At 33.1% G+C, this 27,414-nt stretch overlaps 1 protein-coding gene across 1 annotated transcript in view; it reads left to right on the forward strand.

Moving 5' to 3' along the window:
* Window positions 1–1,531: 1,531 nt before the first annotated feature.
* Unc-115a (Uncoordinated 115a) overlaps window positions 1,532–27,414 on the forward strand; it is a 609,469-nt gene continuing 583,586 nt past the window's right edge. Inside the window, exon 1 of the mRNA XM_069843363.1 lies at window positions 1,532–1,898. Coding sequence (XP_069699464.1) covers window positions 1,895–1,898 — 4 coding nt within the window. The 5' untranslated portion in view covers window positions 1,532–1,894. The remainder of the gene's footprint in view (window positions 1,899–27,414) is intronic.

A 27,414-nucleotide genomic window follows, 5' to 3' on the forward strand; every position in this document is an offset into this window, starting at 1 on the left:
CTATAAAATGTTAGTTTTTTAATTTAAATTTACATCTATACTATTCTTGAGCATAAGTCTACCACTCTTGAATAATTTTTAATTAAACACAAGACCCCAAATTTATACCCAAGACAATGGACACTATTGTCCAGTTGTCCCAGTTTTTCTTAGAATGAGCCTATTGTCTCTAATTAAATCACAAGCTGTTGAAAATTTGTTATTTCTCAATATAAAATGGAAGTATTTACTGTATGTTCAAATTGCTTCTTTCACATTCACTCACTGCTTCATTCAAATCAACAAGCATCGAACTACAGTATATTAAGTATAGTAAAATACATTAACATTTCAGCAAAAAATATTATTAAAGTAAATTTGGTCTCAGACATGCTATAATTTAAAAATAAAAAGTCTGGAAAGCTAAAAAAGGACATCCTGTTCCTTCTCTCCTGGACAAAAATGTAATCTTGGAACAATATCATAATATGATGAATATAATAGAACCAACAAAACTTTGCAACATCCATTGTTACAGAATAGGATAAAGTAATTAAATAATGCTGCTTTAACTTTTAAAACAGAACTGAAAACAATTGCCATCCCTGTTGGCGAAAACGTAATATGGCGAACGCCAGTAGGGGAAGTTATCCCCACCCACATGAAATGTGCATTCGACACAACACTAGCCTATCACACAGAGTGTGTGGTGAGCTTGTAGGGGAAAAGTGGAAAGGGGTCGTGGGCGGAGCTTAGCGTTCACCGTATTATGTTTTTACCTCCCTGTCAATTAAGCCTTTCTTCTCTGGCAATTAATCATAAATAAAAACTACCACAATAACTTCAGGACAGAGAGAAAACTCATAATCATACGGATTAGAGATTGGCCACACCTTACACCGAAATAGTGTGTGATTTGTTAAATTCTTGGGTTTTCCCCTACTTACAACAGACATATTCTACATACATAATTAGAGATGACACTACATTCCCTCATGATAATATTAATAATAATTAATGCAGAATTTGTAAATTGTCAACAAGGAAAAATATATTTATCCCGCAAAAGCCTACTTCGAACAACATAGCGAACAGTAACACACCATTCTTTGCTTATGATGCAGAAGTTGGTTAGAACTTCTGTTAAAAGTTAATATTTTATTATAATTTGTTACAAACTTGTGGAAAAGGCAAGGGCCCAACAGTGGGCTGGTACTTGTAGGATTAAATTTCTGAATAAGAAAAGAAAGATAAAATAAAAGATCTGTACTACAACTAGTAATTGGATTCAAAATTCGCGGACTCTTGAACATTGACAAATAACAGAAAGACAAAAGATGTTCTTTATTCAGAACGTTGCCAACAGATGTCGGATGAAGTACAGACGCCTTGAATTAGTTTCATATAGTACATCCCGTTTGTAGAGATGGCGATGAAAACGCATTTGTTTTATAAATGTTTGAAAGTTTACCCCAACAGATGGCAGAGCAGAGATTTTTTGTTGCTTGTTTTTGTTATTTTGCTGCAATTGGGAGATATATTACGGTATACTCTTATTCACGTGTAGCAAGATAACGAAAGTACTGGAATTGAGTTTGCTGTCTATATTTACACATTTTTATAGTAAGAGTTACTTTTGGCAGAACTTTTGAATTTTGAAATAAAAAAATAAACTCATTTTGTGATCTAGAGAGCCGTGGTTAGCAGTGACAAGATTCGCCCCTCCCCCAACATTGAACTCGCCCTTCGTAGGTAATTTTGGAGGTGGATGGTAAACATTTATTTCAGTGAATTTTTGTGTTTTGCGCGTGTATCGAGTGGTAGCATATTTTATCGAGTTAATATGAACTTCAGGTGACAAAGTTGTGCAATTTTATAACTTGAAGCCAACAAAGAATTCACCCTGACTAAGAAAATGGGTAAGTTTGTATGCCGGTGTCAAGGGTTGTAAAATATATTTTGAAAATGTGTATTATGATGTAACATGCTTATTAACTAAAAGTAGATGCATAATATAGTAGTGTAGTACTTTTAATGTGTGTATGACTGTCCTAATTTAACATTTAATTTAAGCTACCTTCAAATTATTTCATAGGCTACAGTAAGTACTTTGCATACTTGAAATATTTTGAGCTCCACCCCCTTTTCAGTTACGAAATACTGTTACAGTTCTCCATGTACTAGCTGTATGGCTACTCTATTTTCTTACGAATATCAGAAGTGAAAATTTGAATTGGAATAAGGGCGTGAAAACTGTTCCATCCCATTTGATCCCCAACTTTGCCATGGTTGAAATTGATGTAGGCTATGTTGTCCTGAAGACAGTTTGTTCCCCTAAATGGGCCCGTTTTATTGTGGATTTGTTATCAATTGTAGACTAAATTTGCATACGTGATCACATTAATGTTTTTATTAGTTTACTACGTAAAATCATTTAATTGGTTTGTTAACAGTATTTTTTGATATAAGGTTATGTGACAATTGGACATGGCACTTTACTTAGTTGACCTCATAACGCCTTACTAGATATTTGGAACATATAATTATGTAGATTAAACACACTCAATCTTAAAAACTAATTTAAAAAATAGCGTACCTATGTACGGCAGCAATTCTAAGCGTTAATTGATTAATTTTGAAGAGCGGTATGCATTGTGTGGGTATTATTTGTGTTTGTTTTGAGGTGAATGATTTAATATAGTTTTGTAATGCCTACAATAGGTGCGGCGAAGCTGTCGATTTTTAAGCAAAATAACTATTTTTTTTTAACTTCAAACTGAAAGTCTATATTCTTCAGTTTTGTATGTTAAATGTTTCTGAAGTGTTTAATAGCTAAATGTCAGGTAATTATGTATATGTGTTTAACTTGATTCTGTTTTTGATAAGGCTTCGGTATTAAGCAAGTGATCTTGGGATAATGCAGCTTAGTGGTTACATTGACTATAAGAAAGGTAGTCCTACTGTAACTTTGTGGCAACCCCTCAGCAGCTAGAATGGTGGAATCTATGCTTTAAATCGTTTAAAAAATCGCATAGATTTAGGCCTATGTAACATATATTAATTCCATTTCTTTCTGTGGCGAAGATTCGTTCCATTCTAAGAACAAAATTCATTCTCTTTCACTTTTCAAAGCATTTTGACAATAAGCTACTGGTAGGCCTAGTTGGGTTTGAAATTGTAGGTAATGAACTCGGTTTATTACTAATGGTATGAATGTATAGTAGGAAAATTGAAAAATATGAATTTAAGTTTAGAGGCCTATTTCATATTCTGCTTTGGGGTGACCAATTTAAATTTTATTAAAAATATTTTTATAAAGAAAGGTATTTTATTTTCTAATTAAAAATTAGTTGATCTTCAGATTTAATCTGGATATGAAAATATTTTGATAAAAATTCGAATTAGAGAGTTCTGTAGGTATATAGAAATTGTGAAGAAATTTTTGATAAAAAATATCTTTCAGACTTAGATTTCAGATTTAAGTTAGATTTTAGATTCCTCTTTTCAGACAATCTGTTTTGTGTTATTCCTTAATAGGCCTATGTGAATGGAATTTCAACCAACATATTGCATATTTACCGACCTTTGTCTCTATAAGACTCATTTTTATAAAATATAAATTTTGTTTATAGATAGGCTAATTACCTATGTAGAGAGTTCGTGTAATAATGTGGATATACTTCACACATTAAAATAGAACATCTAGCCCATAGGCTTATTATTTAATTTTATGTTACTTACTTACAAATGGCTTTTAAGGAACCTGAAGGTTCATTGCCGCCCTCACATAAGCCCGCCAGCGGTCTCTATCCTGTGCAAGATTAATCCAGTCTCTATCATCATACCCCACCTCCCTCAAATTCATTTTAATATTATCCTCCCATCTACGTCTCGGCCTCCCTAAAGATCTTTTTCCCTCCGGTCTCCCAACTAACACTCTATATGCATTTCTGGATTCGGCCATACGTGCTACATGCCCTGCCCATCTCAAACGTCTGGATTTAATGTTCCTAATTATATTTAATTTTATGTTATAAATCATTTTTAGGCCTACTTAAGTCTTTCATCCATAATTGAAACAAAAGCTACACATTTCTATAAATTAGTTCTCAAATAGTAGTTTTTTTCAGTTGATTTATACCCATCACGAGTATAGATGGCCTCTCTGCCATTGTATATTATGGAGTATTACGTATCATGTTATCTGTAGCCTTCAAACTTCTGATAACATTTAACGTGACTATGAAATGCTATTACTTCTCGTTATTGGAATGTGACTTTTGATTGAGTACAGATAAATGCATCTTGAAAATTGCAATTTTTTTAACAACAGCTGGTGAAGGTGAGCTACTCATTATAGAACCTATCGTACAAGGTCATCTGAATGATAGTTTCACTTTTTATGCTTCTGAACTTGTTGAGCAGGTTGCTGCGACTGTAACTTTCAGTTTCACTTCTGAAGAATCCGTGTGCCTTAAGGTACACGTATTGCACATCCCTTACTGGCAGAACTATGCAATTATCTTGTCTGGCTTTCTCACTGCCAGATGAAGTTGTTTTTGATGACTAAGCACCACGACGTGGAGTCAGAATTCATTGATTCTGTAACCTTGGCACTAGCCTATATCTCTCCTAATAAAGCAAAAACTGTGGTATTCAATAGGAAAGACCTAATAATGCTCCAAAATTATAATCAGTGGGCAAATAAAATAGAAGAAGTTAATATATTCAGATATCACAGAATGCAATTTCAAGGTAAAATTACTAGATAATTTCAATAAAATAAATTACATCATTATAAGATCTAGCTTATACTTAAGTTAATTATATAAAAAAAAATGTTGAGACTGTACAAAATTGCATTAAAAACGATGTTACATTTTGTTCTGAAACTTTGGTTCTACAAAAGAAATACAAGTAAATTGTAATAATAATAATAATAATAATAATAATAATAATAATGATAATAATTATTATTAATTTATTTATACTGGCAGAGTTAAGACCATACGGCCTTCTCTTACACTCTACCAGGTCACAAAGTAAGCTTGTAAGCTTCACAAATACAATTTTTTTACACCATTATCAGTTTGAACCAATGGGCAAAATAAGAACTGAATTTACCTGCTATAAATTAAAGAAAACATTATCTTGAAGATATAAATTTGTGTGTAGATCACCAGGGGAGAAACCAAAGACAATATAATACAAAATTGTATAGGAAAGCGTAAACTATCAGCCCAATGAAAAACCAAATAAATAGGTACCGGTATGGTCAGATCAACTGATTTAAACTGAGTCTCTGAGAAGATCATACAAACCAAATCTTGAATGCCGTTGTGAGAATGGTTATGATTGTAGTAATGAAGATATTAATGGTGGCAGTGATCTGATGAGTTGACTGTGCCAGGAACTGGTAAAATTAGTTTCCTCCAGAGTGGAAATGGTTACAAGGCTATAAATTTATTTTTCTCCTTCGCAACTAAATTCTGACATCAATTGTTTTGGTGACCAAGTTAACATTCAAAATGGATTATTATCTGTGAAACGTGAACACGGTGGAACTCCAGTGGAAGGTTAGCAAGGCCTTGGCTGAAATTTTGAATGTAGGGAAGTCTTTCTTAATGGGATAGCCTATACGGAGCGCCGAGTGTTTGTTGGTGATTGTATAAGGTCTGCTAGGAAAGGAACTTAGGTAAAATGGAAAATAGTACGTTATTCTTTTCCTCAGTGAGTGTTCATTTGTGATTCATAGCCTATATTCATACTGAATTCGCTAGTGCTGTCAGGTGATTCTTTCAAGAAAAATTTACAGATGTTCGAGTTCCAGGTCACGAAGCTTGAGTTGTGAGAGTGCTAGGAACAATAGACTGTGCGGGTACTATTTCGCATTGTCTGTAATGAGGCGATATTAGCGATCCTAGTGGTTAGCAACTATCTATGGATGCATATTTACTATGTATTGAGCTTCGTGACTATTTATTTATTTATTTATTTATTTATTTATTTATTTATTATTTTGCTAATAATTGTAACATAAAATATAAAATATACAGAGAAACGTTAGCTCGTCCCTGAAAGAGTAGAACTCGTGCTCAGGGGCGGATTCCTGAATTGAAATTAATAATTATACAATACAATTATAATTAATAATTATACAATACAATTTGCAATTATAATATATAAATTTAAATTTACAATTTTTCAATTTTTATAAAATCCATACACAACTTTTTAAATTCAATACTAGAACTGTTCGAATTGACAAGCTTAGGATATTTAAATATAAATTTGTTATAATTATATTCTTGGGCCTAAATTACTACTATGATTAAATATTGTAACAGTGTTGCATTTTGGTTCAAACAATCTTAAAGAATTCGTACTTCGTACCTTTTGTTTCATAACTATGAGAATACAATTCAAAATTATTTCGATTTTTATGTATGAATTTTATTAATACAATATAATAAATTTATCTTACGTTAAGTAAGTTACATTAAAGTCTAGAAACAAATTTTAAGATGGAAAATCAATAGGTTTATGAAGACATAGGCTATTTTAATTATTTTCTTTTGTAATAAATAAAGTTGATTAAAATTGGATTTAAATGAGCTACCCCATCCTATAATTCCATACATAATTACCAATTGAAATAATGTTAAATATATTTTACGTAATAAACTTATTGACAAGTAATTCCTCAATAAAACAAAATAATATACTATTTTACGTAATTTATTACAAAGGTAATTAATGTGTTGCTTCCATTTTAAATGATTATCGGAAATTATGCCTAAATACTTAACTTCAGAGGACTCTTTAATAATCGGACATTTACACTGTATAAGACAGCAATCAGAATTATGTAATTTAATACTTAATATAGATGTAGGAGGTTTGTTACATTTTTCAGATAATGAGAATGGAATAATTATGGTTTTATTTTCTTTGATAGAAAGATCATTTATGTCAATCCATTTTTTTATTAATTTAAGTGCATTATTTGAATTATTATATGCGTCATAGCAGGTTTTTCCACCAAAAAGTAAAACTGTGTCATCTGCATAAGAATAGTGAACACCATTGTATTGTTGTAAGTCAATTTTTAATAAGTCATTAATATATATTAAAAATAGAATAGGGCCTAGAACTGTGCCTTGGGGAACACCTATATTAATAATTAAAGTTTCACTTGAATAATTGTAAATTTTCGTTATTTGAATTCTGTCGTTAAGATACGATTTTATTAAGTTTAAAGCATTACCTTTGATTCCTAATAAGTCTAATTTCTCAATTAAGATATCATGTTTCACTGTATCAAATGCTTTTCTTATGTCCAGGAAAATACCAATACATTTGTTACCTTGATCAAATTCTCTAACAATTTTTTTAGTAACTTAATATATTGCATTATCTGTACTGAATTTTCTTCGAAAACCAAATTGATTATCACTTAATATATTATGTTTATCAAGATAATTCATTAATCGAACTTTAATACATTTTTCTAGTAATTTTGAAATACATGAAAGTAATGATATTGGTCTATAATTGTTCATATTTCTTTTGTCTCCTGTTTTAAAAATAGGTTTCACAATTGCATTTTTAAATTTATTTGGGAATTTGCCATTTAGAAAACATAAATTAAAAATATGAGTTAGAGGTTTGGCAATATAATTTATAACCTTCCTAAGTATTTTAGCACTTATGATATCAGGACCAGGTGATACATTATATATACTAGACTGTAGTCTTACTATGATTCGTAACTTGGTTAATAAATTTCGTAAAATGAGAAGTGTTCAAGATAAACGAAAAAATTTATATACAGTGTTCACCGGAAGAAACTCTGGATGACATTGGACACCAGCTGGAAAATTCACGTAAAAATCTCTTCAGCATCTTCCTCAGCAAACTGGAATTTCCTACACTTCAGTACAAGAGGCTATTAAATGGGGTACGGTACTTAAAGTAAAACTATAGGCTATAAAATTACTATAGTGTAAGAACTTCAACTGGGTGATCCAGTAAAATCCCTACTCCTGAGTAGATTTTGTAAATGGATTTTGAGCAAAAACATGATAGAGAAATTGATCCTGATTAATCTCATTTTCTTTTCGAATGAAGTTCGGTTCCATTTACAGGGCTCTAGCCTATATTAATACTCAAGAAATGTGTGGAAAATGAAGTAGATAGTTACATCTCCTTGTAAGACATGGTTGAGTACATACATTTTTAAGAATAGAAATAGCCTAAATAGTACTATATTTTGTTAGACAGTCACTCTAGTCTTGTCTAGTGCCTCGAGTTGAACCACGAAAGTTTGTTGCCGTCCTCAGCTCGCAAACTCTATGCCACTCTGACATGTCAGAGATAATCTGCTCAGTTTAATTCTCATCAAATAACTCTTTCAGTGGAACTTGCTTTTTTCCACAAAATTATTTTCTTATGTTAGATGTGACCAAAATAATAATTCTGATGCTTATGAATGTCTGTTAGGTTCATAATTCTCGTGACAGTGAGAACAGCACAGGCTAAAGAGCTTATATACCCAGTTGAGTGGCAGTGAGGGTGATTGTGGTATTTACACCAAGAATAATTCTCCTAGAAGATGATTCGTCAGTTATTTGTTCTTTTTACATGATGTAGGATTCACAGAATCATTTGATACCTATTTACTTCTTCAGAGAATTAATTTTTTTTTATAAAATCGTTATGAATCACGAATAAGTTAATTATATCTTTAAAATTTACCACACTTCTTTCGTACCTCCTGTGATTTATTGCTATTGTGGATGAGGTCATAGGTTCTTCAACTTAGTGACCATATGGTCTATTATGCTTTGTAATCTACCTGGAAAAAATTCTCTGTGTCTAACACAAGTATTGTCCTAGTTAATTCCCGGGGATTGAATTCGAATTGGTAGAATGACAAACTTGCATTCTGGTACTGAACTACCTGAGGACATCTTAACATAAGCAACATAATCTGATAAAATAATTTATAATTGCCGGTATTACATTTCTTCGCTGTACGTGTTTTGGTGTTTTGTGTGGTGCAATATTAAAATATTCATGTCACTAATTGAGAAAGTATTGAGATTCTACTTTTAAATAGGCATTAGTTACGAGAGAATAATTAATCTCTATCACTACCACCATCACCATCATTATTTAAAGATTAGATCCATTGGATTGATCTATATCTTAGTTTAGTTATGAACTGAACATTCACAAGTACATGTAGGCCTAACTGGATTTTCTGATCACGTTGTCAGCATGGTGCAGTTTGAAATTAACAAGAGTACATATTCGGTCCATGTGAGGAGTAAATAAATCATCATTCCTTTGCCAAGACATGAGCCCAGGATTGCCACAAGCATTACCATAAAGCTAAATATGCAACCAGCCATGATATAGCACACTTGCTAAATGTAGGCAGATGCAATGTTCAGTTTTATAGGCAAGACTACTTTGACCGAAACTTTGTTTCTCTGTTACTCAAGAGGATGTAGAGTACTTTTTAAATAAACTACGACTGATTCTCAGTATTTCTATTTCTGTTTGCCTCTTCATAGTTACAGTATTTTCTTTCACCAAAGATCCTTTGAAAATGTCTGTATTTCTGTTTAATGGGGATTTTACTCTTTCCAGAGGCAAAAGAGCTGGAATAGCTTGGTAATATGACTGGGTCATTCCATGCCAAACCAACCAGTCACTCAACTTGACTACCTCAGTTTTTTATGAAACTTTCAGGAATCGTTCTCCTCAAAGGTCTAAATTAAAATATATTGTTAGGTTTTTAAAAGCTGCAAAAAAAAAAAAAACTTCTTTTCATTTATGCTAACGTTATCGATATTGAATAACTCTGATTTTTGTAAGTCCTTCAGAGTTGTTTCACACCTCATTTCATTTTAAAGGGAATTTCACGAGCTACAATTTGATATGCAACTTGACTGTCTTTGGCGAAATAAAAAGAAAATTTAAAAATTAAAAAACTTTTTTCAACAAATTTTTTAGATAAATTAGTGTTTTTTTTTTTTTGAAAAAAAAAAAAGTATTGACTACAAAATCTGAAACTTTAAGAGTGGGATCAGGAGTAGTGATCAAAAATGTAATGTTGTATTAGACCTACATCAACATGACTATTTTATTCCAGTTTTTAATAGTTATAAGGTTTGAAGACCTTTCGAGGTAAACAGTATTGAAAATGTGACTTTCAAACAATTGATCCATGCTGATAACAAGTAAACCATTACAAGAATTTTTAGTTTACTTGTTTGAGACTTTACCAAAACTTTTAAGACATTCATTTATCGCTATTCAACAATCTGCCTATTTGCGACATCTGAAAGAATATCTACCTCAAAATGAATATATTGTAGTTTGTGATTTCACCGAGAATTATTAATTTATCAGCTATTCATGTGGACGGGTGTGACATTTGCATAACATTTAAAAATAGTTTACTGACTCCCGATTTTTTGCAGTGCATGCTACAACTTTATACCAGGATCACAGTGTAGTACATTAAACCATGCACCTGTTGTGTAATTATTGTCGCAAAATTCTAACTATACTTAAGATAGCAGCAACGTAAATGTCCGAGAACGGGTGTGACAAAAATATGCACTTGCAGTGAACACCTCTAATGAAAACAAGAAAACTCTGTGAACTTAATAAAACAAATATCTTGAGAATTTTTGTACTAAAAGTTATTTAATATTATAAATGTCTCCTGTAATAATTGCACATTTATACTTGCAGTGAACACCTCTAATGAAAACAAGAAAACTCTGTGAACTTAATAAAACAAATATCTTGAGAATTTTTGTACTAAAAGTTATTTAATGTTATAAATGTTTCCTGTAATAATTGCACATTTATACCTGGATCGTAACATTATAAAAAATCATTATGCAGAGGACGGGTGTGTCACTGTGAAGTTATATTTGATATATGTGTTGTATATCAAAATAATTAAAATTTAAAACTAAAAATGATCCATATAATCTTAGGGAGCACTAAATTAAGTAGTAGTAATTGTAATAAAATATTTTAACAACATTACAACAAATATAAACATAGAAATCAACTGAAGTAGTACTTAGGGGAGAGTCGGGTAGTATCGGACATCGGGTAATATCGGACAGTGAGTTTCTTTCATCTACCACACGATGATAGTAACTGATTGACATGGTTACATTTCTGTGATGTCGCATAGAGAAACGTAAACATGTCATTCAGGTACTACCATATGGTGGTAGATGAAAGAAATGCACTGTCTGATAGTACCCGACCCTCCCCTAGTTCTAAGATTGTTCAATAACGTCAGTGCTAGAAAATACATAATAGAGTCTTGTTTCCTGTAACCTTTATAGTTGGTTCTGGAAGAATACCTATCAGTTCATATGAAACATAAGACTCATCATTTTCATCCATTCTGAAAATCTAAGCGTTTTCTCTGTCACATTTTATCAAGCACATCCTTTTAATATCATCTTCTTCAGCTGCCAGAATCTCGTTCTAAGATTTCTTCCTTTTCTTGAACACTACTTGGAACATCTGGATTTGCTTTCAAAAGTTTTTCAATACCTGCCTGTTTTTTACAGTACTTGACCTTGTAGAAAGTATCTTCTTCACTGTTTTAACTGCCTTACAAACGAAGTGACTGCACACACTTGTAAGAACCAAGCTCAGGAGTTCCATTTCCAGCCTTTGCCTGCTGCTCTTTTCTACCGTTCAGCATCCTTACGCCCTTTGGCCTTCAGTTTGTTCACGTCTGCAGATAAACATTTTTTTTGCATTTCCTCGCCTCTTCCTATCTCTCTACCTTTCCTTCAACAGGTAAACTTCTTTGGCTTCTTCGTTTTCATTCAGTTTCTTTCTCCAATTTTGTTTTGATGTTCTCCACTTTTCTCTCTTTTCTGCATTCATATACGAAGAATAAGATTCATATACGAAGAATAAGAATATTTTAAATGTCTTATGTTTTGAAGCAAGAACAGAGTTCATTCATGTTTTCTTAAAAACTATCCTATGACATGAACACATACAACTACAGAAGTATCTTATAAAATTCAACTTAATTCAATTTAATTCACTTTTCCATAGGTAATAGTAAATAAAGTTTAATAACCTCAGCCATATTCTGTAGGACGGGTGTGACAGATATTAACCAGAGCTTTATTATGTCTTAATTCTGAATCAAGCAATAGTAATATTCAGATTGTATTGACTAATGACTCAACCTTACTTCTGTAAACTTTTATTTCTTTTATAGTTCCTTATTAATAAATAAAATAAACTTCAGAGTAATTTTTAGAATGGTATGACGCACACAAAACTGTTACCATTAATATAATTCAAACTCATTATCTACCTCGCTTGCTTTTAGAATGAATTCCTAAAATGAGAAAGAAAACTACTGCTGTAGATAAAATGACATCACATCAGTAGATTGATGAAAAGAGGGCACAATTCAAGGACGCTCAACATCGATCATTTTTCACACAAGTTCAGCATGTACACACTTCACATTTGTTCATAAAATAAACACATACACAGTGAACTAAGTTGTTGAACTTATTTCTACTATAAAATATAATAAGGGTTTATTATTATTAGTCTTCAGAAAGAAATATTAAACTTTGAAAAATAATGTTCAGGCTCAGTTTAGCATGGAATGGCTGTTATACTTCTAGATGCTGCGCAAGGATTTCATTGGAACAATGCTCAAGTGACAATACATGTGTTTGTTATAGCTATACCACAGTCTAGTATATACAGTCACGAAGCTTGAGTTGTGAGGGTGCTAGGAACAATAGAGTGTGCCGATACTATTTCGCATTGTCTGTGATGAGGCGATGTTAGCGATCCTAATGGTTAGCAACTGTCTGGATGCATAGGCCTATTTACTATGTATTGAGCTTCGTGACTATATATACTAGACTGTGGCTATGCTATGAGGATGAGGAAAGCAAAAAGCTGGTGCACTTAAGCTTGGTTCTCTCTGATTATATGGCTCATGATACTGTTACTGTTCATTTAGCCTATTCCATTTCCTCATGATTGACTTCTTAAAACTGAAACTTTCTCGAAAGCCTGAAAAGCTTCATTACTTTTCAGATGGAACAGCATTCCAGTACAAAAATAAATCCAACTTCCTTAATCTTTGTTATCGTGAGAAAGAATTTAACACTAAGGCTGAGTCGATTTTTTTTCTCTTCCTCACATGGGAAGAATACGTATGATGGTGTGGGAGGGACAGTAAAATGTTTAGCAGCACTGACAAGTCTTTCTATGGTCTATAATGAACAAATCATGGCCCCCTCGCCAACTGTATGTTTGAGCTAAAGACAGTATCACAAACATTAATTTTTTGTCCACTAAGGAGGACCACGAGACAGGAAAAGATCCTGAAGAGTAGGGTTCAATCAGCAAAGCAATAAAGGGTAGGTACTCAGCAATTCCACAGTTACAGTCCTGTAAATATGAGACTAGAGTTTTCGTGAAAAGCAACGCATTTTCAGAGGACTCAAGAGTTTAAAATAATGATAACAGTTGATGACATTGATATCAGCGACATTGTTGATTTGTTACATGCCAATACTGGAATTAATTATTAGTAGATAGTGTATTAGGGGTACAAGGCAATGAAGTAAAAGTAAGTTTTTCGGAACAATATGGACCTCTCTGTCGTTCAAATATCTCCAATTTCCTGATATATATTGGTCGTGCACAAAATTGCAGTATTGACCAAAGCGGATCCTACAACAAGAACAAGAATATATTGACTAACAGAATCTGAAACTCAAAGAGCGAACAAGAAATTATTTTTAAAATCAACAGAGAAGAAATGAGAGGTTTGATAATACAAGTTAATTACAGTGTGCTAGAAAACTTATTAGGTAAAAGCTTTAACTTGTAGCTATCTATTCTTGTTTTAAGTTTGATTATTATGTAAGTTTTCTAAGTTTCTGGCATATAACACTTCGTAACTTACGTGAATTAAAATTTTAAAATATTATTACATTTTTTTTTATCTCCTGATCCCATTGAGATCCCACTCTTAAAGTTTCAGGGTTTTTTTTTTTCCAAAATTAAAAAAAAAAAGTACGGTATTTCAACATTTTTTAGAAAGAGTTTCTTCAGTTCTAAATTTTTTTATTTATTTATTTTTTTATTTTATCAAAGATAGTCAAGTGGCATATCAAGTGAAACCTTATGAAATTGCATTTAAAATGAGATGTAGAACAACTCTGTAGGATTTACAAAATCAGAATTATTTAAGATTGAAAGTGTTACTGTAAACTATATATGTATATATGTGTGTGTATATATATATATATATATATATATATATATATATATATATACACACACACACAGTATATATATTTGTAATTTTAAAAATGAATTACATCGAAACCTAACAAGTTACACGTTTTCTAAAAATATGTTTTAATTTAAACCTTTAGGGAGAATGATTTCTGAAAGTTTAATTAAAATCCAAGAGATCAGGTTGAATTCTTTAATTTTGTGGTTGGTTTGGCATGAAATAACCCGACTTCATTTTTATGAAATTTCGGCCAGTGTATGGGACTGGTGGCCACCTAACATAGTGATGAATTTGGGGAGCTACAGTAGGTAGCATCTGGTTGGGGGAATCATCGTGCTAATCATACAATACCCCTGTACTGGTTGGACGATCGTTCACCTCTGCTGAAGCATATATTGAGGTCAGCAGTTGGTCGGTCGGTCTTGACCCACTATAGACTACCATGCCCAGGATTATAAGATGGCTATGATTAGAGATTAGTACATACTGACATTCATTCATCAGTCTTCACGTTGATGTATAATTTGTGTCGATGTTATCCATTGTAGGCTAATATTCCAGATGTTGATTTTTAATGTAGGCCTATATATCTGTTTTTCCTACAGTCATTTGTAACAGTTAATATTATTGCTGTGGGGAAGTGTTACACTTTGTTCATTGTCACGAACAGCTGCATTCCTAAGAATGAATGAAATGCTTGAAATTCCGCTCCACAAACAGCCATAGATAATGTGTCTAATCGAGTAATTAAAATCTTTGAGTTGGCGTATTATGTAAGCAGGACGTTTGTGCAATTAGTTCAGAGACACAGTTTACTGTAATTTGTCTGTATGAAATCTGTTGTCAGTAGTTAACTGCATAAGAACGAATTTGCTGCAGGCAATATTTATGTATAGAATCCAATTCTGTAGCATGTTTTATCCTAGAGGTAGCACATTGTGGAATTTAAATTGTATATTTATATATGCCTCCTAACTATTTCCGTTTGCTTAAATCAAATTAAAAAGAAACTGTTGGGATAAAATATTTAGCTGGAATTGTAGTAAGGAATGACAAAAATATCTTGCACGTTGATTTATTAAATTGCCTCGAACTATGCAGTCTATCTCGAGAGTTCAGCAAACGTTTATGGAACTTAATACGAATATTTAATAGGGTACGGAAAAACACTTTTATGTTATTGCTTACAAAAATCAACTAAATATTGTTTATTTATTTTTCATCAGTTTATGTGCATGTGTATAAATCTGAATTCTCTTTAAAGTCTGTTTACTAAATAGTGTCCAATAGGCTTACAGTGTCACATTCCCATATATGTACCTACTTGACAAAGTATGTCAAACCAGTAAACACAGGTATCTTTGTTAGAAACAAGACTAAACAATTAACCGCACATGTGTATGGATTTATCTCGAACTATTTGTTTTAAAATTTGTTTATGAATGATACTCGAGAGAACTTCAGGATGAAGATAGGATTTCCAAAATCTGAAAGGTACCAAAAGAAATTGTTGAAATTTTATGTAGATGTCATACATAAGGATAAAATGACTTCCATAATATTTTTTTTTCCCCTCCCCAGGCAGTATCTTATTTTGGATGAAAAATCTGAATATTTCAAGTATAATGTCATCTTTATATATAATTTGAACTGGTAATGGAAATTATGGGAAAATGGCTGAACGGATTTTAATGAATGTCCCCTCATTTTGAAGCTTGGTATCTAAGGATATGCAGAAAAATAGTAGTTTTGAGTGAAACGTCAGTTTTGGTACATAATTTCCCTATTTTCCAAAAATCATCTGTCGTCAGTTTTGAGAACTAATTGATTTTTAGAAGAAGACAAAACACATTCTAAAATAACATGAAGGTCATGATCTGCAAGATTGCTGAGATTCTCTGACATAATGCCAATAGGTCGATCTTCATTTGTGTACTTTTCTGAGAACGTCTCAATATTGATTATTAAGTACTTCAAAACTTATAAAAGTTATATCAGGAATTTACAGCTCTGATTCTCTGTTTTGTAATTTTCTGAGTGCAGCTCTGTATTGCTTATTAAAAACTACAAATCTTCAGAAGGTTTGGTGACATGATTACCAATAAAAATAAAATATTGCAATTAATGCCACTGTTTGAGTATTTGTCAGGAATGATACACATTAATGCTATTATTGATGAGCCACTATAATATTGTTATAATGTTGCAATATTGCTGTCAATTCTTTAAGTTAATTTTTGGCAGTAAAACTAGTTGCATTTGAAATTATATTAGTTTTCCATTGTACATTTTCATACATTCATTGTAGTTATGTGTATTAATAAGTGCAGAGAATCTGAACTCATAAAATGTAAATGGCTGTTAAAAATAATATACAATGAAAGATATTCGACAACCGAGGCTGGACGTATTTCTGTTAAAAATTAATTATAATTATGAAGAATTCATGGCCCTGGAAATTGAGTAATTTGTGTAAGAGCAAAAGCTTCTATTTGCTTTTTGATGGAAAGAACAATGTCTTTACAATAAAATATTCTGTTACATTCTCGATAGGCAAGCTGTCCTACTGAAATCAACTTTCTCAATGTGAGTAATTAATTATATTATGAATTTATGCCCCTTTCAAAAAATGAAATTTGTTTTGTTGATAGGGATATTTCGTGAAATCCTTCAAGCTCTCTAAGAGAAATTACTCATCCCATGACCACTACGATGATAATGCTATAGTATTGGGAATAACAGCATTCAGTTACCTTGTCTTTTTATTTTATACTTAAAAAAAATTCAGTTTTATGTTGCATGAAATGTTGAATAGTTCTCTGCTGTGATTATCTGTAGCTGTTCTTTAGAAGAATAGTTTGAGATCTAATCATGACATTCGATTATAACAACCTCATATTCAGTATACCGAGCTTCGATTCCGGCGGATATTAAGTAGGCCTACACATCTTGTGGTGGATGTGAGTCAGGTTGTTCACTGTGGCTCAAATGATGGCATGGCAGGTTATGTATATCAGGTTACTAATTCAGAGAACTCGTGTTCGATTCCCGGTAGGGAAATAGAGATTGCTACTGGATGTGTGTTCCTTATCTTGGTTCGTCCTATATTGCCTTAATTAAGCGATGATCTTGTGCCGTGCTCATACTTTGTGAATGTCTATAGTCCGGATCAGCTTACTTCATACCCTAAGGGTGAAACCTAACCATTTTTCTTCCATTACTACATATGCTAGTGGATTGTGGTGATTTTCTAGTTTGCAGGTTGAATTTTCTTTTGCCAACTTCGAATTTCGATACTGACAAATACTACAAATGGTAGTGATTTTGTAACTGGTATGTTGGCAGCTGAGACAAATATCGACAATATTTGTCGGTACTGGAGTTCCATGAAATTAAAATTGTACTAGATTTCTGAGCCGGTTACTGGAAGCTAGTGAAATTTGAACATTTAATTAAGTAATATCAATATTAATATTAATTCATAATAGTTATACATCTTGATTACACAACTTTTAACACTGTATCACTTCGGAATATGTATTATATAACTTTCTTGTGTTAAATTCTATCGTACCTGGTTTACATGTTTCGACCTATTATAGGTCATCCTCCAGTCATATAATACGTATTCCGAAACATAACAGTTATTTTATGTGTTGCGTTGTGGTTATAATTGAAGACTATAGAGAGATAAGTTTTTCGGAGTTAGTAGGTACTAATAATTTCATGTTGTGAAACAAAATATATTTTTAGGTTAGGTCTCGTGAATCTATTGTTTAGTCAAACCAATGAATTTCATATTGCCAGACAAAATACTTGACATGTTGATCCATTTTTCGTATAGTTTGCCTACGAAAATATGTTACAAATTATTGAATTATTTAGAATAACTTTCCAACATAAAGTATGGTAAGTAAATAAGTAATTTAGTACGTAGGATCGTGTGATATCTGGTAACAGTTGGCAACACTGACAAGACGGCAATATTTGCTGTTTAGGAACTGTTCTTATGTGACCCTCACTTTATCGTTCACAGGAATGAGATAGAATTGGGCCCATTCTTTTTAAGTAAAGGGTGGTGGTGGTGGTAGGACATGTTTTCTCAAAATACTTCGTTTCCTCTTACGATTTTCATTCCACACTTAGGCCTATTCAGTAATTACTATAATCTAATAGATACGGAATAATCAAAACGTTAATTTTTTTAAATAAAAAAAGTGAAAATCTGTATTAATTTAGTGAAAGTATGGCTTCAACCCACATTCATTCTTACCCACTTCCAATCATTTTTTAATCGTGATCGAACCCTTGACTAGTCTACTTGTAGTTATTCGTTCTATTCACGAAGCCGAGGAATTGCTTAACAGGTCTATGCAGTGAAAGTTGTCTTTTATAACGCAATTAAATGCCGTAACATTGTATCTCTTGTTTACAAGATTCTCGGAACAGGTAATTATTCCGGTCTGGGCAACATCACTACATTTGTTCTGTTAAATGAAGCTTTATGAGCTCGATTTGTCCTGGAAGACCGAGGAAACTCGAAACTTTTTTCTCATGCTTGGAAATCCGTTTTTCTTTTACGCAGTTGTTATGAACTTGTAATGCCACATTTTCATATAATCAGATTTTATTTTCAAGCGCTCTAAATAAGACCATCATCATCATCATCATCATCCATAATTAGGCTTTTAGCCTCTTCTCACTCCATATGTTATATTTACCTCAAGAACGTCTTTTGCTGCATTTCCCTAATGCTACGATAGCGGCATAACTAGAGATTAAGAAGAAGAAGAAGAAGAAGAAGAAGAAGAAGGTCTTTCCCTGTTCCTTTATCCTTGTGGAGTATCATGAATGGAATTTTGAGATACGCTATCGTTACTTTTTGTGCGTATGGGCTCTCTTCTCGGTATTGCTTTGTTTTTAATACCAATGTTCCTTGTAGCCATTCTTCTACTTTCTCTCGTCATTTCCTGTCTATTCTTTTATATTCTGCCATGTGTGATTTATTTGAGGTTAGAATGATACAAACTCACCCGACAGCATTACTGATGCATAGCAAAGATGACCAAGATTTTCACCATTTTGTCTCTATAGGTTGTCATGTTATTTGTTTAGGATTTTTTTCTTTTTATGTATTACCTTCAACATATCCTCTTCAGTCCTGTTGTAGAGTATACTATACATAATTTAATTTTAATTTTTTTTTTGCAGTGTCTTGGATACTTCTGAAAATTTTGAAAAATTAACTTTGATAGAAATGAAGAGTAGACCTATCACTTTTGCAACATTTCTAAACTAGAATTATAAATTAGAATTTAAAATTTGGGGGCACCAAGAGTCAAAATTGTCCCAAAATTTGATTTTCTGTGAAGATTTGATTTGGGATTATTGGAACCCCAGAATGATTATGTGAATGATTTTTTTTTTAATTTAGAAAAAATATATAACTTCGGGACTGACGAGGATATACGTAAATCTCACCGTTGCTACTTTACGTCATTCTTCTTTGCCTCTTACTAGCCGATAGCATAATAAAATTGTTTCCCATCTCCGTCATCAGCCTCATTAGATGTTAGTCCATTCAACCACAATCCGATGGCGATAATTTCTTTTGGGGATGTTGTACGTTTAGTCAACACTCGAAGGCTGATTGGAACTTCATAAGTGACACCAATAAGACAGCACTCATGAGGAAACTAAGCCAGGAGATAATGGGGTAGGGTAGCCAGTTCCTTTCCCTTTGATAACAATAATAATAAATGTTGCATTTGAATTATATTCAGATCTATTCGCTACAAACGTACAGTCTCAAAGTTGGTACGCTACGACGAAATAACTAGAATAGATTGCAACTTCTTCACTAGTACATGTATTATACAGAGTCCTAATCATAAGTATCTGTAGTATTTTAAGGAAACGTTAAAGAATATCTCATCATCATTACGTCCGTGAAGTACAATTTCGTTAATGCCGTTACGTTTTAAAGTTATGTTTACAGTCAGTACTTCAACTCTCTCCCACTACTATGCTAGTATGAGTATGTACGCAGCAGTGGCGTGCCGCTTCATCTCTGAAATGTTGGTATACATCGTAAACTAGTTCTAAATGTGTAGCTACTACCCTAGATCATATACCCAAATTGCTCGGCGTTATAGGCTTTGACGGTAACAACTTTTTATCAGGTTTACTATGCTGCCATCTAGTTGTTACATAAGGAGTCACGTCATAACTCCCATTTGAATTGCATTAGCGACTGTACTGCCATCTCGTGTTCGTTTACGGCGGACGGGTGGCGAGCTCTTCAAAGTGCTACCGATTTTAACATAGGGATGAGTAATCTGTTATATATTTGATCTAGGCTACTACTCTAGCATGAATACCACTGAAAGCAGAAATACACAATACAGGCGAATCGAGCTGCCCGGTGGGGGTCGGGGCAGAAGACTGAGTTTCGTTGTCAGAACGACTAAAGAACGAGACGACTAATGGAATCTGATGTACCATAATTATACTGTACGTGTATAAGAAGCGAGTCTGTCGCCAACTCGACACTGCTGGGCTATAGTATGGTCTGTATTAGTGAGTCATGATATTCTAAATCTAAACCTTCGTTTAATAACAAATACCATTAACATTTGCTTAGAGTAAACAAGATTTTGCTATACTGTAAAAGTTTAAATGTATGCCTTCATGACCTGGATTTGTAGTCTTCTAGTGATTCTACTTTTTGGGGAGTCTGGGTTGTGTCTTTAAAATTTTTTTCCTTGGGAAAATGAAGCTATATGGTTTATTTATTCAAAGTGCGTTCCAGCTGTTGTAAGATTCAGCGATGTAGCGTGATGCAGGCTTTTTGTCACTACAAAGAAGACATTCATAGTTGGACGTGAAAATATATCGCAGACACTTATAAAATTATTATACAGTGGTGCATTCTAGTGGCGGTATCTTATTGGTGGGAGCATGAATATTTCTCACCCTAGTGGTCCCATTACACCGTCAGTATTTTTTTGTGTGCTGGGCGAGCTTACAGTTTTTGTACGCCGTGATTCACTCAACCATAAGGAGGGGATGAGTAAAAAAAAGTGCTTTGTTGTGATTCGTATCCCCTACAGCTTTTTATTACATTCGTTTTATACAAATAGGGCACAATAGGACCTTCTAAGCTCCAACAATCCTTTATTAAGCACATTTTATCTTTGTATAGCAATCCCTTAGTGACCTTACACTCTGAATAGCTAACAGTCTCCATTTCGGGCATGAGAGTGATGCTGATGGATGTCTGACTCAGGAATAACTGATCAACTTTCAAGAATTTAGAAAGCATTTGCCTTAATGGAAACTGTATTTTGGCTTTTGTGGTAGACCGCACATCATCATTTTTTTAAACTTATCAGTGTCAGCACTATTGAATTTTTATTCATTGTCTGGATCTAAATCTAAATTATTTTTAGTAATTACCTTCTTTTTTGTATCCTTAAATAATATCGATTTTGAAAGCTTGTTGCATTTCATTTTCTGTGATTCTGTTTGTTCACCAGAGGCCTATTCGATATCATAATAAGTCACAAATGACTCATTGACACTTAAAGGGATAATGCATTTCACCAATACAAATTGGGCTTTAAGGTCTCATTAGTCTACATTTAAATTAATTGGTCAATATTTTGTCATTTATATAATTATCCCGTATTAACGAAAATAATTTTCATCATGGCGAGGACAATAATTGTAATTTTATTCTTCATATTATAGTTGGAATCTCCTGGTAGAGGGGCAAAGAAGGCCTGACGGCCTTATCTCTACCAGGTTAAATAAATAAATACTAATACTAATAACGGACTTGATATTTGAAAATTACGATTTCTCACCAAGACGAACGAGAATAATTTCCGAAAGAGATTATTTTAATACAATGGACGAAAAAGATTTGCAAATGTGGTTTAGACTAAGCAAAACATACGAATTGTATATTTTGAATTGTACAGAAGGTGATTTAAAATTTCCAAATAATAGTTAAATACTTCGTAATATTATTTAAATGATACATTTATTGAAGAAACGTTTAACCAATCTTCGGTTGCGTAAAATACGGAAACTAAAGTAATATCAATAATAAATTGTCCACACTTATGAAGTAACGGTTAGCGAGTCTGGCCGCGAAACCAGGTGGCCCGGGTTCGATTCCCGGTCGGGGAAAGTTACCTCGTTGAGGTTTTTCCGGGATTTTCCCCTCAACCCAACATGAGCAAATGTTGGGTAACTTTCGGTGCTGGACCCCGGACTCATTTCACCGCATTATCACCTTCATCTCATTCAGACGATAAATAACCTAAGATGTAGATAGAAGCGTCGTAAAATAACATACTAAAAATAACAAATTTATCATGTAAGCCTAATATTACATTTGAATGCATTGGAATAGCGCAAATCCAGGAAGTCTTTCCATTTTGCTTGTTGCATGATATTTTCTTGCATCTACCTTCATGTTATCTTGTTTTTCTTTGGTATTGCAGAAGAAATTGGGATGAAGTTTTTCTTGCATTGAAATTTCTTTTTATTTATCTCCAACCTTTTTTTTTTTTGTTTTTTTTTTTTAACTGCCCATCCATCTTTTTGTTTTCCATGATTTTAATATGTTTTGGGGTTACCTCTCTTTATGTTAACGTAATATAACAAATGAACTCACTATAAAAGTCACTGCTTACATTAACAAGACATGTGGCCTTCGAAATTACGATTTTACTGTGATTCCGAAGGCCGTGGTGACTTAATTGGGAATTAAATTGATTTTATTTTAAATGCGTATTAGTTTGGTGAAATTCAAACGAATTAAATACAATTTAACTTCCATATTTAAGTTATATTGCAATTAGTTACTTGTGGATTAGTAACATGTTGGTGAAATTGGCTCTTAGACCAGTGAAGTTCTACTCACTCTAGCTGTATCCCTATATTGCTTACGAAAATTTCTGTTCGATGAAACTGAGAAATCACATTAGCACATTGTTCAGGTGTCACATCACGGAGCCCGATTCAATGTCCTTCCTAAACCACAGGCGAACAAAATGTGTTTCAACGCAAAACAAACTGTGTGATCTCCGTAAAGTCAGGCTATCTCCAAGCGAAAAACAAAACCAACTGTAGATATCAGTGCTGTATTTCTTGTTCTCACCACCTTGTAATTTTATTGTCATGCAGGCTGCATCAATTGCTCCTTACATTTTGCCCGCCTCTGTCCTAAACTATGGAGATTTCTTGGATTAGATTTGAAACATATTTTTTTACTCGCAGAAACGCAACACACAATGTATTGTCTGGTTTTAGTGTTTTAGCTGAATTGTTGTTTAGTCAACTGTTCGAAGACAGGTCTGAATCTCACAAGTGATACCAACAAGGCACCACATATGAGGCAACTAGGCCATGAGATAATGGGATAGGGTAGCCAGTTCCTTTCCCCCCCATTACATACGTCGCCAATTAGCTACATTTACCTCAATGACAATCAATCCCCCTTGACACAAGCTGATGTGTAAACATTTATGTAACAGCTATCGGTCCTCATGGCCAATGTACAGAGTGACTCTGTCTTGCTGAAAAATTTTATTCTGGAAATTGGGATTATTGAGACCACACTTTTGTAAATCTGCGGAAAACCTTTCCATGATTTGCTATATATGTAGCCTACATTTACTCTCGCAGTTACGGTCTTTAGCGTTGCATTCTTAAGTGAAATCCATGACGTTCCAATCCTACACTATTATAGCCTTCGAATGAAGTGTTCTATGCAGATACTAGTCAGGTTTTCCCGTCCTAGAAAACGTTATGTTTTGTTTACACCACACGGAAGAACGTGACATTCATTATACTGTCACCATTAGTCAAAGTGAGATGGACCCCGTAGAAGTTGGTCAGCACGTGTCCACAGTAAATTACGAGCTCAAGATCCCGAAGGCCGCAGCTCTAAAACATCGTCCTTCACCATACAACCGACATCTTTTCGTATTGTTGTTCTACTGGCGTTTCGTGGTCTCCGAGATACTCCTTTGCAATGGTTTTGCATTTAACTGGTCGTTAAGAACATTTTCACCCAAGTGAGTATTATGTTATGAAATAATTTTAAATTCTATACGACGACCTGTTGATAACATAAAAGGGTTAAACTAAAACTGAAGTGTGTTACTGAAAAAAATTCTGCATATCATTCGAAGCACTTTGAAGTGGAATAAGAATTAAATAGTGAACAGGTGCAAGATAAAACATAACTTCGTTATAATAAATATAAACTATTTCAAATTCGCACCACGAACATCGTGTGATGTCGAAAGAATATTTTCTTAGTAAAAACATTCTTTCAGTGACAATCGAACAGGTTTATATTTGATATTTCACGATTGTACACGGTTGTACATTGCAAATTAGTGACACTTAAATTCATTTTTTTTTTAATTTATCACCATTTATTTACAACGAAGAGAATGCGTTAAGTCGCTTTCGTAAGTATGTGTTCTAATATGTTTTAATTACCTAACTATACGGAGGAATATTTTGATTTAAGCATAGCAGTAGTATAGTAGAAGTCCCTGGACTACCTGAGTTGATGTAAACAACACGACTTGTATAACACGCGACCTAGTTAACTTCATAGGTTCGGTGTCCGAAGTTCCATTCCTAGTGATTAGCAGGTATTGTAGAAAGCGTTACCGCTTGATACACAGCGAAGAACGCAATGTAATACAGCAATCAAGTTTCGTCTTATCGGTTTGGCTAACAATATATTAAGATATTACATACCTATCATGTTAAAATACTGTAGCTCAGTCCCAGGGTCGCAATGAGTGGCATGTTTGATTTTTTTTTGTTAAAAATTTCAAAGCATTAGTTTTTATCCGAACAGTGAAGCGTAATATTTACCTTCCACCATACTTCGTATCTACATTATAATTCCTGAGAATTAAGCATATGTTTTGTCAATATTCGCCCGTCTTCCCATGGTTTTACCTTGTTGTTCTCATGAATATGTAATAATGTATGCAAAATACATGTGTTTTGTGAAGCCCTATTTAACAGTAACTTTTTTAAAAATAAAATTTACAAACTCTCGCGTCAACAGAGAGACTTGCCTTGAACAAATGCAGAATCCGGGCAATGTAGCTTGAAGGGAAGCCCCACAATTTTTTTTACGCTTTAGTATCGAAGCAGTCTTTGCTATAATTGTATGATAATAATGCAGCAATTGGAAACTGCGCTTGAAATTTCAAGTAGCAAAATCTCCACATAAATTATTTTTAAGTGTTTTTATTTGTGATGCGAAAATACAGTCGTAGGAATATGGAAGTAAAGCTGTAAACATGCAGTCGGTTCCACAGGATTGATTATATGCACAGTGCATGATAAAGATACATTAGACGGAATGTCTCCGGGTCCACTGCCTTCCTGATCGCATGCGACTGTGCAGACATAAGGAAATAATGGGCGATGTTGGAGGCCTACTTTCAGTGTTATCAGATGGAATAATTTTTTAATACAGTAGCCTGCTTATTTAGAAATATACATAGCTTATGCCTTCTTATATAAAGCTGACAGTCAGTAGGATATTATTTTGTGTGGCAAATCTCGACAACTTAAATTATTCTAGAAATTCACGTGTAAAATTATTCATAAGATATAGGACTCAAATTATTTATTGGGTGTGACAAATAATTAATATATTTAAAGCACAGAACTGTAAGTAACTTTTTGTTGATTTTTGTTTTGATTTCTAGTAATATGAAATATAAAGACTGAGCATTGTATTGCTGTGGAGGAAATCTATTTCGAGATTCACATGGTAATTAACGTATTTAGCATACAGATAAAATGGTGCATGCCTTATGTCTGTATATCTATGTAGAATTTCTCTAAGTATTGGAGGCGACTTTTTTTTTTTATTCAGTATCTGCAAGTATTTCTGTAATAGTAATGCTTATGAAATGCAATCAAAATTAATGTGTCTGTATTTGTGAGAAATAGCTTAAAATAATGCTTATTCAAAACTTACTCTAATGATCTTTGTTTTACTTAAAAGTAAAGTTGCCCCTTTTATAAATCACGAATGTCCACAGGCTTGAGAGTTTAAGGGAGATCTTATAAAGAATATGACGAGTAGAATTTTGAAAATTTGCTTTTGTTTTAGAAAAAATTTAATAACTGAAAAATATTGTGTATGATGAAAGACAAATTTTGGTAACTCTATTAGGTTGTTACTATACTCGTATATACTCTATGTGTACAAAAAATGAAAGCTATATCTTAAAAAATGTAGAAAATTTAATTTATCTATGACTGGTATCTAAATTGATCTTTCACCGTCCTTAGCAACTAGAGACCTGCAAAACTGCGCACACAACCGGTTCAGATTCGACCTGTCGGAGCTCAACCGGCTACGATGAACATCGGGCCGAATAACTCGGTTGTCGAGCGATTACGCCTGATGTATTGCAGAGTAGACAGAACATCAGGCGCATTGACATGAAACTAACGTTTTTCGAGTACTCAACCGGAGTAACAAGGAAATTTACGTTGTCTTATTGAAAAAAAAAAAAAAAGGTTTGCAAGTATTCTCACAGTTCATTCGACACTATAACACATATATTTTCTTCATTATTCTGAACTTGCAGTAACTTTATAAGTATCGTTTATATTTTAAACTTTTAGAGTTTTACTAATGAAAGTTGCTTATAGATATGTTAAACAATGTTATAGTTTTTCACGGAACAAGACGTCCACAAACCATGTATATTTTTCATACCAATAAACGCTATATAGCTGGCGTTTTTCTATGCCAGTGTTAAACAGTATACGTCATAACTTCATCATTTGATGTCGTAACTCTTTCTCGTCAGATATTGACTGAATCTTGTTCGATTTGTATAACCCAATGATCGATATTACATAAGTTCATGTAAGATCGCGAATTATTTAGAACACAAATCTCACACAGAAAGAAATGGTAAGGAGGAAGAAAATACGATCTCCAAATAACACCAGGTACATTTCATCATACAATAACTCTTTAACATTTTCTCAGTAGGCTATACAAACAGAGTAATAAT

The sequence above is a fragment of the Periplaneta americana genome, chromosome 13 (genome assembly GCF_040183065.1).
Source record: "Periplaneta americana isolate PAMFEO1 chromosome 13, P.americana_PAMFEO1_priV1, whole genome shotgun sequence".
In the NCBI taxonomy this organism is placed as follows: domain Eukaryota; kingdom Metazoa; phylum Arthropoda; class Insecta; order Blattodea; family Blattidae; genus Periplaneta; species Periplaneta americana.